The 12,839-nt window shown below is 38.5% G+C and overlaps 1 protein-coding gene across 1 annotated transcript; it reads left to right on the forward strand.

Annotated features, from left to right (window-relative positions):
- The first annotated feature begins 4,655 nt into the window (after window positions 1-4,655).
- On the forward strand, window positions 4,656-12,086 carry LOC140995708 (leucine-rich repeat-containing protein 43-like). Its single transcript, XM_073465786.1, has 12 exons — window positions 4,656-4,742; window positions 4,905-5,117; window positions 6,043-6,153; window positions 6,395-6,534; window positions 7,180-7,418; window positions 7,569-7,732; window positions 8,691-8,835; window positions 9,666-9,805; window positions 9,887-9,970; window positions 10,463-10,681; window positions 11,132-11,234; window positions 11,953-12,086. The coding sequence occupies exons 1-12, from the start codon at window positions 4,656-4,658 to the stop codon at window positions 12,084-12,086; spliced, it is 1,779 nt and encodes a 592-aa protein (XP_073321887.1).
- Window positions 12,087-12,839: the final 753 nt, after the last annotated feature.

Here is a 12,839-nt window from a genome sequence, read left to right on the forward strand (position 1 = left end):
CATGTTTTAAAGCATTTATGAAATTATAGACCTAGCCAACAATAAAGAAAACTGTTTACATAGTTATTTTTGTGTGTGTGTGTGTGTGTGTGTATGTGTGTTTGTGTGTTTGTGTGTGTGTGTGTGTGTGTGTGTGTGTGTGTGTGTGTGTGTGTGTGTGTGTGTGTGTGTGTGAGTTCTTTTACTTTCACATTATTCTACGTTTCCTGCCGAAGGATGGGTTACACCACAAATGTATTCTGTGATAGAAACAAGAAAAGAACAAGTGGTTTGAATTAAATATTTTAATAAATAAAGGTGGGTTTTTTTTTAGCCAATTTACATTTGAAAAAAGTAATTTAGTACAGTATCCAGTCAGAATGGAGTAATACAAGGCTGACAGACATTATGAAAAACATCATTCCATATAAATAAAATAAATATTGGTAACTATAAATCAATATGGAAAACCTTTCATAACACACTAATAAATAAATAAATAAACAAACAGATAAATAAGTAAATAAATACATAAATAGATAAATAAATGCACAAATAAGTTGTCCACAGTGTTTTCAAATATCACATTTGTAGTGCGCGAAATGCTCCATCCATTGTCTGACTGAGGAAAGGATTTTGCGGCCAATTACTTTCTTCTGGAAATCGTCTAGTCCATCAAGTCCAGTTATGTTGCACTGTGTTGTTTTGACTTTAACTGCTGCTTCAAACTGTTTTGTGAAGATCTTAGTGGCACTGAGGATCTGTTCCTTGGTGTCCCCGACGAGAGTATCACTGATGATTTCCCTTATGTGGTTGTTGAGGTAGTTGCTGATAGCACAGATGGAGGTGTTGATTTCTTTGGTGGTGTTTCCCATAGTTATTCCCTTAATGGAAATATTGAATCCACTTGGTAGCTGTTCAGGAAACATGTTCTTGATCTAGAGAGGAGGTGAGAGTCATAATGACAAAGTCAATAATGGAGCACAGTCGAAGCTTGGAGGGTAATTATGGTTTTAAAAGGTCCCTCAATCTACAGTGAAGAGGCAACTTGACTATGTAGTGCCTTGATGTTCTGTTAAATGTAGGCTTTTACCACTGGATACATTGCAAATAAAATGAATTGATGATGATTGTAAAAATATGGAAAAGTTGTGAAAGCAAGACTATGTTCTTCAGTGTCACTTCAGATGCACTGTATAATGAGTTAAAGTTCAATGTGTTTACTTACGTAATTATTCTCTGCTCTCTTCAGATCCTGGCAAGGCCACAAAATGTTCTGCAGGTTTTCCCGAAGGTTATTTAGCTCAATTGGTCGGGAAGCCATAAAGGAGATGTGTATCATCACAATGCAGGAAAGCAGGAGCTCTGCAGGAAGTAATACACAAAAAAATATGATGTTATCATCTGCATATCAAGTCAACCAGAAGCTTGTTCAAGTCTCTGGAGAATCTACACTGACAGACAAAACTGAAGATTTTACCGAGAGAGAAAAATAGATTGATGAGGTCAAAAGTTCAGCAACAACTGTGGTGTGAAAAACACTGTTACTGTCAGGCCAGTGCGTTCCAGCTTTCGTAAGGGCCAACCAAATTAAATTAAATATTCTTTTTGCTACAGCTTTTGCTGAAGTTTTGGCCTCTTCAGAGATGTTCCCTTCTGCATGCACCATGGAAGAATATAATGTTGTGTTAGAAATCTCTGCTCTGCTTCAGGAAGATAATAAACAAAATGAACTGCTTAAGTAGAAAAATGTGAATTAGTTATTCTTTTGACAGTCATTTGTAATTCTCCTGAAATCACAATAGCATTATCAAGATAACCCTAAATATTGTTACTGAGCGTGACCTCGACAAGTTTTCTATTTTCTTGCTCTTGGCAGAAAAGTCCAGCGACTGTAATTTAAAATCAGCTTACCTTTACAGAGAGACATGTTGGTACTTAGTTTTTTCGCTGTTGACTGAATGCCCCTAAACTGGCACACGCTGTGCTTATATAGCGAAACTTGGGATTTTTTTTGTTGCATAAAACCAATCGGTGGTGACGCCTTTTGAGGCATTATCGCCCAGAGAAATCTTGTAGTAAATGTTTCTATTTTGCAATTCTAGGGCACTGCTCACCACAGATGTTTAATGTGGGGAGGCCTCTGATGTTTATCAATTGAATGAAAAGAAATGGGTTAACTCTGCTGTCTGTCGCTCCAACTGACATTTTGTCACAGACCTGACAGACTGTAGAGGTGTAGAGGTATTCTAGAAATTTTGATCAAATCTTAAGAGAATACAACATTTAATTGGATCTATGGAGAATTAAATGTATGGCTGCAGCCTGGCCTAATTCATGTACTCACCCACTTCTAACTCCATTGTTTGTGGAATATCTCACAAGTATTACATTCCTGTTTCCACAGATCTGTGACAACATTACGGATGTTCAAATTTGATCTATTGAGTCATATTGATGTAACCGACATGTTTACCATGACGCAAAAAAATTGAATATACTTTATTTGATAAGGGATTTCCAAGAAACATGAGTCCTTCCTCTGATACAGCAATCCTAGACAATGGAGAGAACTCTGTTGTGAAGTTTGTGGACGACACCACTGTCTGCGGCCAGATTTCAAATAATGATAACTTACGTTAGAAGGAAACGGACAATCTTGCAGAGTATTGTACAGAGAAAAACCTCAATGTCAATATAACCAAGTAGCTGATTGTTGGTTTTAGAAAAAAACAGGCACAGACACACAACCCTGTCTAAATCATTAAACATCATGGTTTGCAGAGAACCTATCATGTTCACGACACAGAATAGACTGGTAACATCACAAATTGCCATGATGTGCACTGCTCAATTAAAAGTCAAGTCAATACCCAACCCAACCACAGTTGGTGTTGCTGTCATCTTGCAAGCAGTACAGAGGTTTTCACTGCCATGCCATCGGATTACAGAGTGAGACTCCTCAATTCACTCTCTGCACTCAACTATAAAATACTTTATGTCTTGTTATTATTTCAACCATTTCTATAATTTTTTGCTTTGTGAGTGACATGAAGGGACAACAACTAACATTTCGTCATGGAACCCTTGGCTGTACAATGATAAATAAATGAATATTTTACCTTGAGATACACTTACTGTGGATAACACAAAGCATGATGTTAGCATCTTAATGTGCAGGATGTTTGTTCTGTTTCACCGTGAGGTATCATGATTAATGGCAAGCCGAGATAGCAATAGATAAATGGATCAGTTACTCAAGATCTACATATGTTGATGCATGAGTCTTACTGACTTTGGTGATCTTTTACGTTTACTCTAGTACCACAATGAGGTTGATATTATAAAAATGGACCAAAACATTTGGTCCAGACATGCTGTTAAATATTTGCATTCAACATAAATCGTTAGCAATCTGGTGATCCCTGACATTTCATTTAGCGCCATTACGAGGTACAAGTTTCCATTTGTCAATTATGTTGATTTATGACCAAGAATCTTCCAAAGATTTTTTTTTTCACATACGAAAAGCCCCCAAAACTCATTGCAGTATGCAAAACGCATGGGTCCAAAATTACAGATGGACAAGCAACAACTTCTAACTTCATTTGGCATTTGATTTGCAAACATTAAACATAGCTGTGAGTTCTACTGTTGATTTTCTTTTTTTTTACGATTTGATTTCACCAAAAGTTTACGTGATCTCCGATCATGATCATTCAAGATTTTTTTCTGACCACATTTCTTCCTTGAAGATGATGGTTCACCACTGTCCTTCCAGGTTTTAATAATGCATTCAACAGTTCTTAATCCAGTTTTAGTAGTTTCAGCAATCTCCTTAGTTGTTAGTTTTCTTTGCTTGACGCAGGGCAATAATTTGACCTTTCTGAAACAGAGAAACATCTTTTCCACGACAACAGGATATGTCTTCCGACATGGTTGTTTAAGAATTGAGAAGCTACTCAATGCATCAGTTTGAGTAAAATAACTTGTTACCAGCTGAAACATATTAATCACTGCAGTAATGATCCGATGGAAGGGTCTTACCTATTTGCTTAGTTAAAACTGGGTGGTGACTTTTTTCTTCTTCTTTTTTTTGCCAGGCAGTGTATGTGATGAAGAGTGCATTATGACTTATTTAGGACACAAAACTTAGAGTTTAGGATCTGGGACTAGGGACTTAGGCTACTTATGATTTGCAAAAAGATGACTTGGTCCCACGCCTGGAACATGTTGTCACATTATAAATATACGATAAGTGAGGTGATGAAAAATATTAAAAGGTTGTAACTCAGCTGGGGGCAGTTACTCTGCACGGCAGGAGCATTTGGGGCGGTGGTGTATTTGGTGTTGTAGTATGAGAGCGTGCCAGTGAGTGAGGGCCACTTAGATGGGCGCAGTTGGGTAAACAGACCATTTTTCACATCAGAAAACACAGGTGAGCTGAATCAATGTACTGTTTCACCTACACAGACACTGAGCTCCTCCCTTGATGCAGTGTTTGTCCTGGAGTGAGCCCCAGCTGTTGCCAGGCAACCGACAACCATTTGTAAACAATGAACACAAAGGTCCTTTTCCCTGAAAGACTGACCAAAGATAGACTGACCACACATGCATGCTGTAGCTACTTTCTCTTCTATGTTATACGCGTCATGCAGTGACTACTGTTGGCAGACATGAGCTCAAAAACACTTTCTGCTGTGATAGAGAAGCAGATTCGCCGCCTATGTCTGAATGACTTTCCTTGTGGAAATGGCAGCTGGGTGAGTTTTTGTTTTTTTTCAGTTGCAACTTGATTGCAGCGCTTTCTAGATTATGTTAAAATACAATCATGTCTATTTTCTGATTTAAAGCACTCTCAACACTGCATACAGTGGCATGCTTTTTGTATAAGATACCAACAAGCACCGTGATTATGTTCTCAGAGAGAGGCAAAAGACAATACAGAGGGAGCAGAGACAGAGGACACAGATGCCCTTCTGGATCTGCTGAGCTGCCCTCACTCTCCATGGATGTACGATGAATCATGGAGCCCTCAAGCTGCCGCCCTGAGACAGCTGGCTGTGCTCGTACCTGAACGCCTGCACACTGCCTTCCTTTACAGTTACTTTATTACACTTCGTATTGTGGACAAAGATGTAAGTGTAAGGATTTTGTGTTTACATACAACCAAATGTTGTTTTTAAAATTTGATTCAAGCCACTCACAGTTTCTCACCTGACCAGGCCCCAAGCCTTTTGACTGGATTTGATAAAATTGGTAGAACATAAAGATGATCTGTTTTGTACAGGAAAAAAAATAAGCATATTATTACATTTACTATTACATATTATATAAAATCCCTGACATTCATTTAGCTGCCCTAAATCCATGATTTGATGTAATGGCCCCAAAACCTTATGGCAAGCTAGAAATCAGTAATTAAAGGCTTCCGGTTTCTCACTAACTGAAATAACCATAGATTATTTGGAGGAATGGTGGAGACACAACAGAACAAAATAAAGCTGGTGTTTGTTAACCTTTCCATTGCAGCTACGCTACAATATGGTATCTGGTATAATCCCAAAATTTGTCAGGCCGTCCCAATAATCAGCCAAACTCCAAAATACATACAGCGTCATCTGGGTCATCGCTGTTGAGATTTTAAAATGTTTTCTCTTTTTTTTTGCGCTTGAGCAACACAAGCTGAGTGCCATCTAGCTCCATTATATTCAAGAAAAGACAGGCATCTCTATGGTCCATATCTCAAAAACTCTGCAACTAACACCAAAACAATCTAGATGGATAGATAGCACTAGAGGTGAGAGGCAAAATATGTATTTGTTTTATTTTAGGATGAACTGTCCTTTTAAAGTTTGTTATATCACCCCCAGAATTCATAATCACATTTTCAATTTGTCTGGAGGTCTTCTGATGGCTGAGGGGCTCTGAGTAACCAGTATGTCACCCCTTTGTACAGCCCTGCAGCTGACCTTGTTTAAAGCACAGAGAACAAAGTCAGTTAATGCTTGATGCTTTTGCATGATTGTGAAATGTTGTACTGTTCTGTTCTGTTGTGTTCAGGTGTCAGTCATCGACAGCAGCCTGTTGAAGTTCTCAAAGCTGGAGGAATTGGTGCTGAGTGCTAACAAAATCTCTGAAATCCCTGCAGAAAACCTTCCCAGCACTTTGAAGGTGAGTCAGTCCTGCACCACCTGCTCTTCAGCTTATCAGATTGTGAAATTTTGCCAGTTATCTGTGCAAAAGTTTGCAATTAAAGGGTGATTAATTATTGAATCATACAGACTAGAAAATTGTTGCTTTTCCTTCCATCACATCAAAGATGAAGCACCTGCTGTGACATCACCAGCTTGCGACATACTACCTGACAGTGGTGATGATTAACTGTTTGGTTGTACATATCTCTCTTTGAAAGATTTTGGAGCTACGTGCCAATCGGCTTGCTGCTCTAAACAGACTCACCAGCCACCCTCCTCCTCACCTACACTACCTCAGCCTCGGTTCAAACAGTCTTGGTTCCCATGAAGACATCTCTCATCTTACAGGAAGACACTGGTTAGCTAACACAAATACCCACAAACACGCACACACACAGATACAGGAAGTGGGCTGGTTTTTAAAGAGGTAAACCAAAGCACGATCAAACCAAAGACTCAAGTAATCCTGTTGTTTTTGGTGTTTCATGGTACGTTTTTTCAGATTTCACACATGTATTTAATGACAGCTTGTCTGCTTTTGAGGTTGTTAGGTAGAAAATTTGCTGAGCCAACCTAACAGAATCAAACCTACTAAATTTAGCATTATTTGTTATTTTAGTGTGGACAAAATTACTTGTATTTCCTGATAAACTTCAGGAGACAAATACTGTCACTATCAGCTTACTATATCTCACATGGTTATCATATTAGTAAGCCATGGGGGAAAATGACTTTCTTAAGCTGTCCTACATCATCATCAGTTAAAAAGAATAGCAGATATCCAAAAACATCAGTTTTACGTGTGAAGTTCAGTTTATTCATCATGATGAGTTCACATCCTGTGGAGGAGCTTTGCAAACTTTGAATAAAAAATAAAAAACTTAAGACGTTTTTTTGCCATCAGAATTACAAAATCTTATGACCAGTTAAATAAATAAAACAACACAAAATTCAAATATCCAAAATAATGGAGGGTTTAACAGAACTCTATGGATGACTTTAGGCCACAGCTAGTGTGTCTGGACCTGAGTGACTGTGAGTTTCAGGACCAGCAGGCCCTGCTGAACGCCTTGAGCACGCTCCCCCGCCTCAGGACGCTGGTGCTGGAGGGAAACCCCTTCACTCTTGCATCCTGCTACCCGGGCTTCACTGTGGACAGTCTCCCACAGCTCTCCTACCTGGATGGCTCATGGATCTCCCCTGAGGAAAGACATTGTTTTAGGGGCTTGGCCAAGATGAGTGGTGAGACTATGGACAGCTGTCAGATAGTATATCTGAGTCATCACAATGTGGGCTCTGGCTTATTTCAAATTTCCTATGCAGCTCTGTCATTTCATTAATATCTAGAGGGTGCTTAAAGTTTCTAATTCAGAGCCTTTTTATTTCGTACAGATCTGATAGTGGATCAGGCTTCAGCCACAGTGAGTGTGGGCAAGATGAGGGGAATCCCGGACCCGATGATGAGTGTGGATGACAGCACTCCAGACTTCCCTGTTGTCACCTACAGATATTTCATCACATACGAATTCCTCAGTCATCAAACACCTGTTAACCTAGTAATGTATCCTTCCCTCACCTTTCAGTCTCTTTACATCTCTGTCAGGTTAACACTGTCCAGACTGTCACATTGGATAAAATAAATTGATTAATAATTAATAAAAAAAAAACAAGTGCACAACAACAAGTAAAAAATTAAAATTAAAAATTACAAAAAATCACTGACTTAGACGTATGCAGATAACAGGAAGTATGTTATATATTCATAAAATCCAGCCCATGTGTATTTAAGAGTTTAGGGGTAGCCATTCATCAGCACCCTAATCAATCAGTTCAGCGATCTACACTTCATATTGTGAGAGTGGTCTTCAACGCAGAGAAGTGCGTACCCTTTAGAAGTAGGTTTTTCACGTCTGCAGATAAATAATCTAGCAAAAGTGTCCTAACTTTCAGGAACAGCTCATCTTTTCCTTTTAAGACCACCTGTAATCTTTCATGGGGGAGGGTTATTAAGTAACTTCTATTTGTGCAATGCACAATGAGTCTTATAGTCTGATATACATCAGTTTTACATGTGCCTTGTTTTGTATAGATTATTTATTTAACCAGGGTAATTCCCCGATATTTAAGGGTGCAGGCCATATTGATTTAGGTTTTTACACAGGAGGAATCAGCTACAGGGGTGATTCATATGTGAAAATATGTGAAATGTGAAAGTCTGCAGACATACAGGGATGGCTGTTTAGCAGTAGCAATTATAGCCAGTGTCCAACTTCAATAGGCACTTGTCTGGTACATTCATAAAGAGCAGATCACCAAAATCCAGTAAGGGTTAAAATGTGGTCAAAATCAAGCATCTCCATACCTGAAAGGAGAGGCAAGATCTGTTTTTGTAAGGTAATCATAAAAGAACATTATGGAATTTATTACAAACTGCACAGAAAAAAAGAGACTTTCACTATCGTTTAAATCTGCACTTTTGCCTTTTTTTTTTTTTTTTTGTGGTGCTGTTCACAGAAATGCAACAGTGACGCAGTAGCCACAGCACATGTGACAGAGGGCTGCTCCAGTGATGCTGTCCTAACGTCAAACAAAACTTGTGAACTTGTCAAACCAGACACATGTGACTTGAAGGAGTATACAGAGGGAAGCTGCCATGATGGTAATCACACTTCCATCATTTCACCTGCACAGGTGCAGAGAGATACAAACAATAATAAACTTGCCTGTGTGTGACTTTCAGTGCAGTGGAATTAAGGCATCTGGAAATATTGATTGATTTAACTTAGCAACGTGTCCTGTCTGACTTTTCTTATCAGTTTCTCTGGAATTTACACAGACGAGAAGCGTACAGTCAGAGCTGCCAGAGGAGGGTTGTACACACCCTGAAACTAGATGATTAGACTGATAATTTATCAACTATTACCATATGTCTACACTTAACATACCACTCAGCAACATCAGTTTGTTTGTATTTATTCTTCTTATCCACTGTGCCTCTGACTCGCTGAAAGCCGGGCTTGTTTCTTTTTTATCATACTTTTATTTGATAACTTGAGTCATGAATTACTTTGCATGTACTTTGCGGCACATTTCTAAATTAATTTATCATGTCGGCAATCTGATTAAAGAAAACACTGATTCCACTAATCAGAAAAATGCTGAACATCGGATCCAATAATCGGCCAGGCCGATAATCGGTTGACAAATGAATATATGCATATTTTTACTTTTACTTTTACTTTTTATACTTAAGTACATTTATTACCTGACTATTACTTTTTTATACTTAACTGAATCTAAAATCAGATACCTTTAGACTTTTGCTCAAGTATTATTCTAATTGGTGACTGTCACTTTTGGCAAAGTAATATTTTAGTCCGATATCTTGTATTTTACTAGGTATGACTTTTGAGTACTTTTTACAACACTGCAGTATTCACTGTGTGCTAAACTTTCACTCGTGTATTTTTGTCATTTCCTTTTCTACAGTATCAAGACACAGCACTTCAAAGCTGTCATGGTCAGAGTGCATGGACTTCAGCGACACACAAACCTACATTATTAGTGATCTCAGAGGCTTAAAGAGATTCCTCAATCAAGGATTTTACCTGAGGATAGAGGAGGAAAAGGTACCAAAAATAAGGTTTGAGGGAGCAAAATTTAATTTGCAAAATGTGTAAGGGCTCATATTCTGTCACTTGACATTTTAGGTCCTGTCATGGCCTGCAGTTTCCGAAGACGTCACAATGGCCAAAACCAGCCAAACTGTTAAAGAAAAGAAAGGCAGGAAAGAGGTGAAGTTATCTTTTAATTCCCACTGGAACACAGACTGTACACACCCCTTCCATTAGTCAGGTGGCACAGATGAGTCAATGACTGATACCAATTTAATAATGTTATATTATTTTGACATTTTGTGAGGAGGGTGTTGCAGTTTTTTTCTCCTGAACAGTTCAACAGAAACATTAAAAACCCCGGGGAGGTCGTACCTCCTGAGGGGAAGGCCTCACCGCCACAATAATTTACGTAAGCTCCCCAAGTAAATATGATCAATAACATGCAGTGACATGTATGTGTCCGATAGAGCTAATTTATTTGTAATGTGCTATTTGGCCCTTGATTTTTTTGTCACAACACACAAGAGTCACAAGTTATATTATCAGTGAGGTTTGTAAAAACAGTCAAACAGGTAAATCCACAAGAACTTTTTTAATGTCTGTTTTGGCAGATAAAATTGGACCACATGTAAACCATCAACCATTCCATGTCTTTGGTATTTTCCTCAGTCTGCAATCAAATCTGGTTCCACCAAAGACAAGTCTAAGGACAAAAAGAAGAAATCTGTACCTGAGCTGGTACAGGACACGCCCATCAGAAGACTCCTTGGCGAGGTCCACGTACCCCTGCAAAGCCTCGTCAAAGGAGGTCAAAAGGTTGATGTTCTCTGTGACCTTGGTAGCCTGCATGTAGAGTCTGAGGTGGAAGCTACGCAAACACTTGACAAGGTACATTTACATACTGAACAGGTGTTTACACAGCCAGCACTCTGCTGAAACAGTATGATCATTATTAGTAATGTTATATTTAGGACAAATCTATTTCTTTCCCTCAGCTCTTTGGTATGAAGGTAGGAAAAGGGAGTCGTACTTGATGTTCCCTTTGTAATTGTGCCCAAATTTCACTGCCTGCCACCCTCCTGCCTGCTATTTTTTTAAACGGCTCTCAGAAAGGAACAGAACCATAAAGATCCAGCTCCCTTCATGAAGATCATCCATCATTAATCTTTATCTGGTCCACTTCACTGGAGTTATCAGGGAATGGCTTGGGAAACAGTGAGGCAAGATTTATAATGCCCAAAGGAGTGATACGGAGTATAAAAGAAACAGAAAGGACAGCCAATCGGACTTTAAACTGTCAAATTTACAGTTATGAATATGTTTTTCACTCATCTTTAGGATCTGAGAAAGAAAATCAAAGAGGACAAGAAGAAGGAGGACAAGCAACCAAAGCGCAGAGGAGGCAGTGGTACGGGGCAAAAGAATACCACAGCTTCAGAAGGTTAGTTTAATTGTCTGGATCACAGCGTCAGATAATGTTTTCAACTGTCCAATTGAGTACAGGGAATATTCATCCAGGAGGTTTTACTCTTGTCCACTTGTTTGTTTGTTTGTTTGTTGTTTGTCATCAGGATTACACAAAAATTAAACAACGGATTTCTATGAAACTTGCACAGAGGATGGGTCTCTGCACAGAATGGACCCATTAACTTTAGGTTTGGATCCAAAAAGGGAAAAAAAGGGACGGATCCAGGAATTCTTTCTCACTTTCTTTAACATTATCAGATAGGGCGGTTTTCTATAGTTTCATTTACTTCTCAGAGAATAACAAAATAATGAAAAAATCCAGTGTATTTATGTGGCTGTGAGTGCACAACAATTTGTACAATTTGATGCTGATGTGGTGAGCTTGAATTCTGGTTAAGCACATGGTTTCAAATTTAGAAAAATACAGGGCTATAAAGTTTGATATATCTTTTTATATGTAGGTCGCTTGATTAAATTAAAGGGGACCGGTGGACCACGTTAGAGGTATGCCCTCTGCTGAGTGCCATTTTAGTTTTAAAATGGTTTTGACATAAAAATCATACTCTAAAATTACTTAAATCCACAATGTGCTGGCCTGCAAAGTATGTTTGGTATTCAGCGTCCAATGTAAATGAAAAATTATTTTCAGTCTGCTTAAAATCCTGACTGCTGGTTGATGTTGTCCTCTGTAGGCGAAGAAGATGGAAGGAAGATATTCGAGATGAACGTCCTCACAGACAACTCTGTGGAGTTGAGGGTGGAGCTGGAGAGATGGCAGTCTGCATCTGAAGCTCATCAGCTTCTGCCCCCACACCAAAACTCCTAAAGCAAATAACCTGTTTTATCTTAGCATCTTGACCACGCTTACATTTTAGAATCAGGATTTTATTTTTCATTTTGACCAAATGTAAGTTATCCATCTAAACTAGTCTTGGCCAGGTTAGTTTTAAAAAAGAAAAAACAATAAAAAAACAAAAAAAGTCATCAAAAATAATAATAAAAATCTTATACTTAACTTATAAGTTCCTCCCTGCATTCCCTTGTTACTGCTGACTGTAAACATACTACAGAGTTGAATTGCATATTCATTTTATACAATTTGACGAAGGCTTCAGGCCCCATCACTTTTAATGGCTGTACTTTTCTAGGATTGCATAACCTGTGGCCTTCAGTTTAGGGTTCATTCACTCTTTCTCCATGGTACAAAAAGTATAATTACTACTTGTGTGCTCAACATTGCTGTGCATTTTATGCCAAGTATTTTTGTAATTCCTAGACTATGCCGTATTGATGCACTGTTATGCAAGATTTTTCCCGTTCTTATGATCTACTCTGCAAGTTAATGTTCTGCACATATGATTGAGATAAATTTATATAGGGGACTAAACCCAGTTAAAGATGATCCAACAATAAGGAGAGAACTGCAATAAGTTGAAGAAACATGGAGATCTACATGGAGATGAGGCCCTGATGGCTCCAGGTTCAGACAGTGTCACATGACCGAATTGTATTGAAATATGCAACACTAGAGATCATCGTCTGAAATGATATGAGGTTTAAGATGGGTCCTGCCTCAAAA

This window comes from Pagrus major, chromosome 5 (assembly GCF_040436345.1).
Source record: "Pagrus major chromosome 5, Pma_NU_1.0".
In the NCBI taxonomy this organism is placed as follows: Eukaryota; Metazoa; Chordata; class Actinopteri; order Spariformes; family Sparidae; genus Pagrus; species Pagrus major.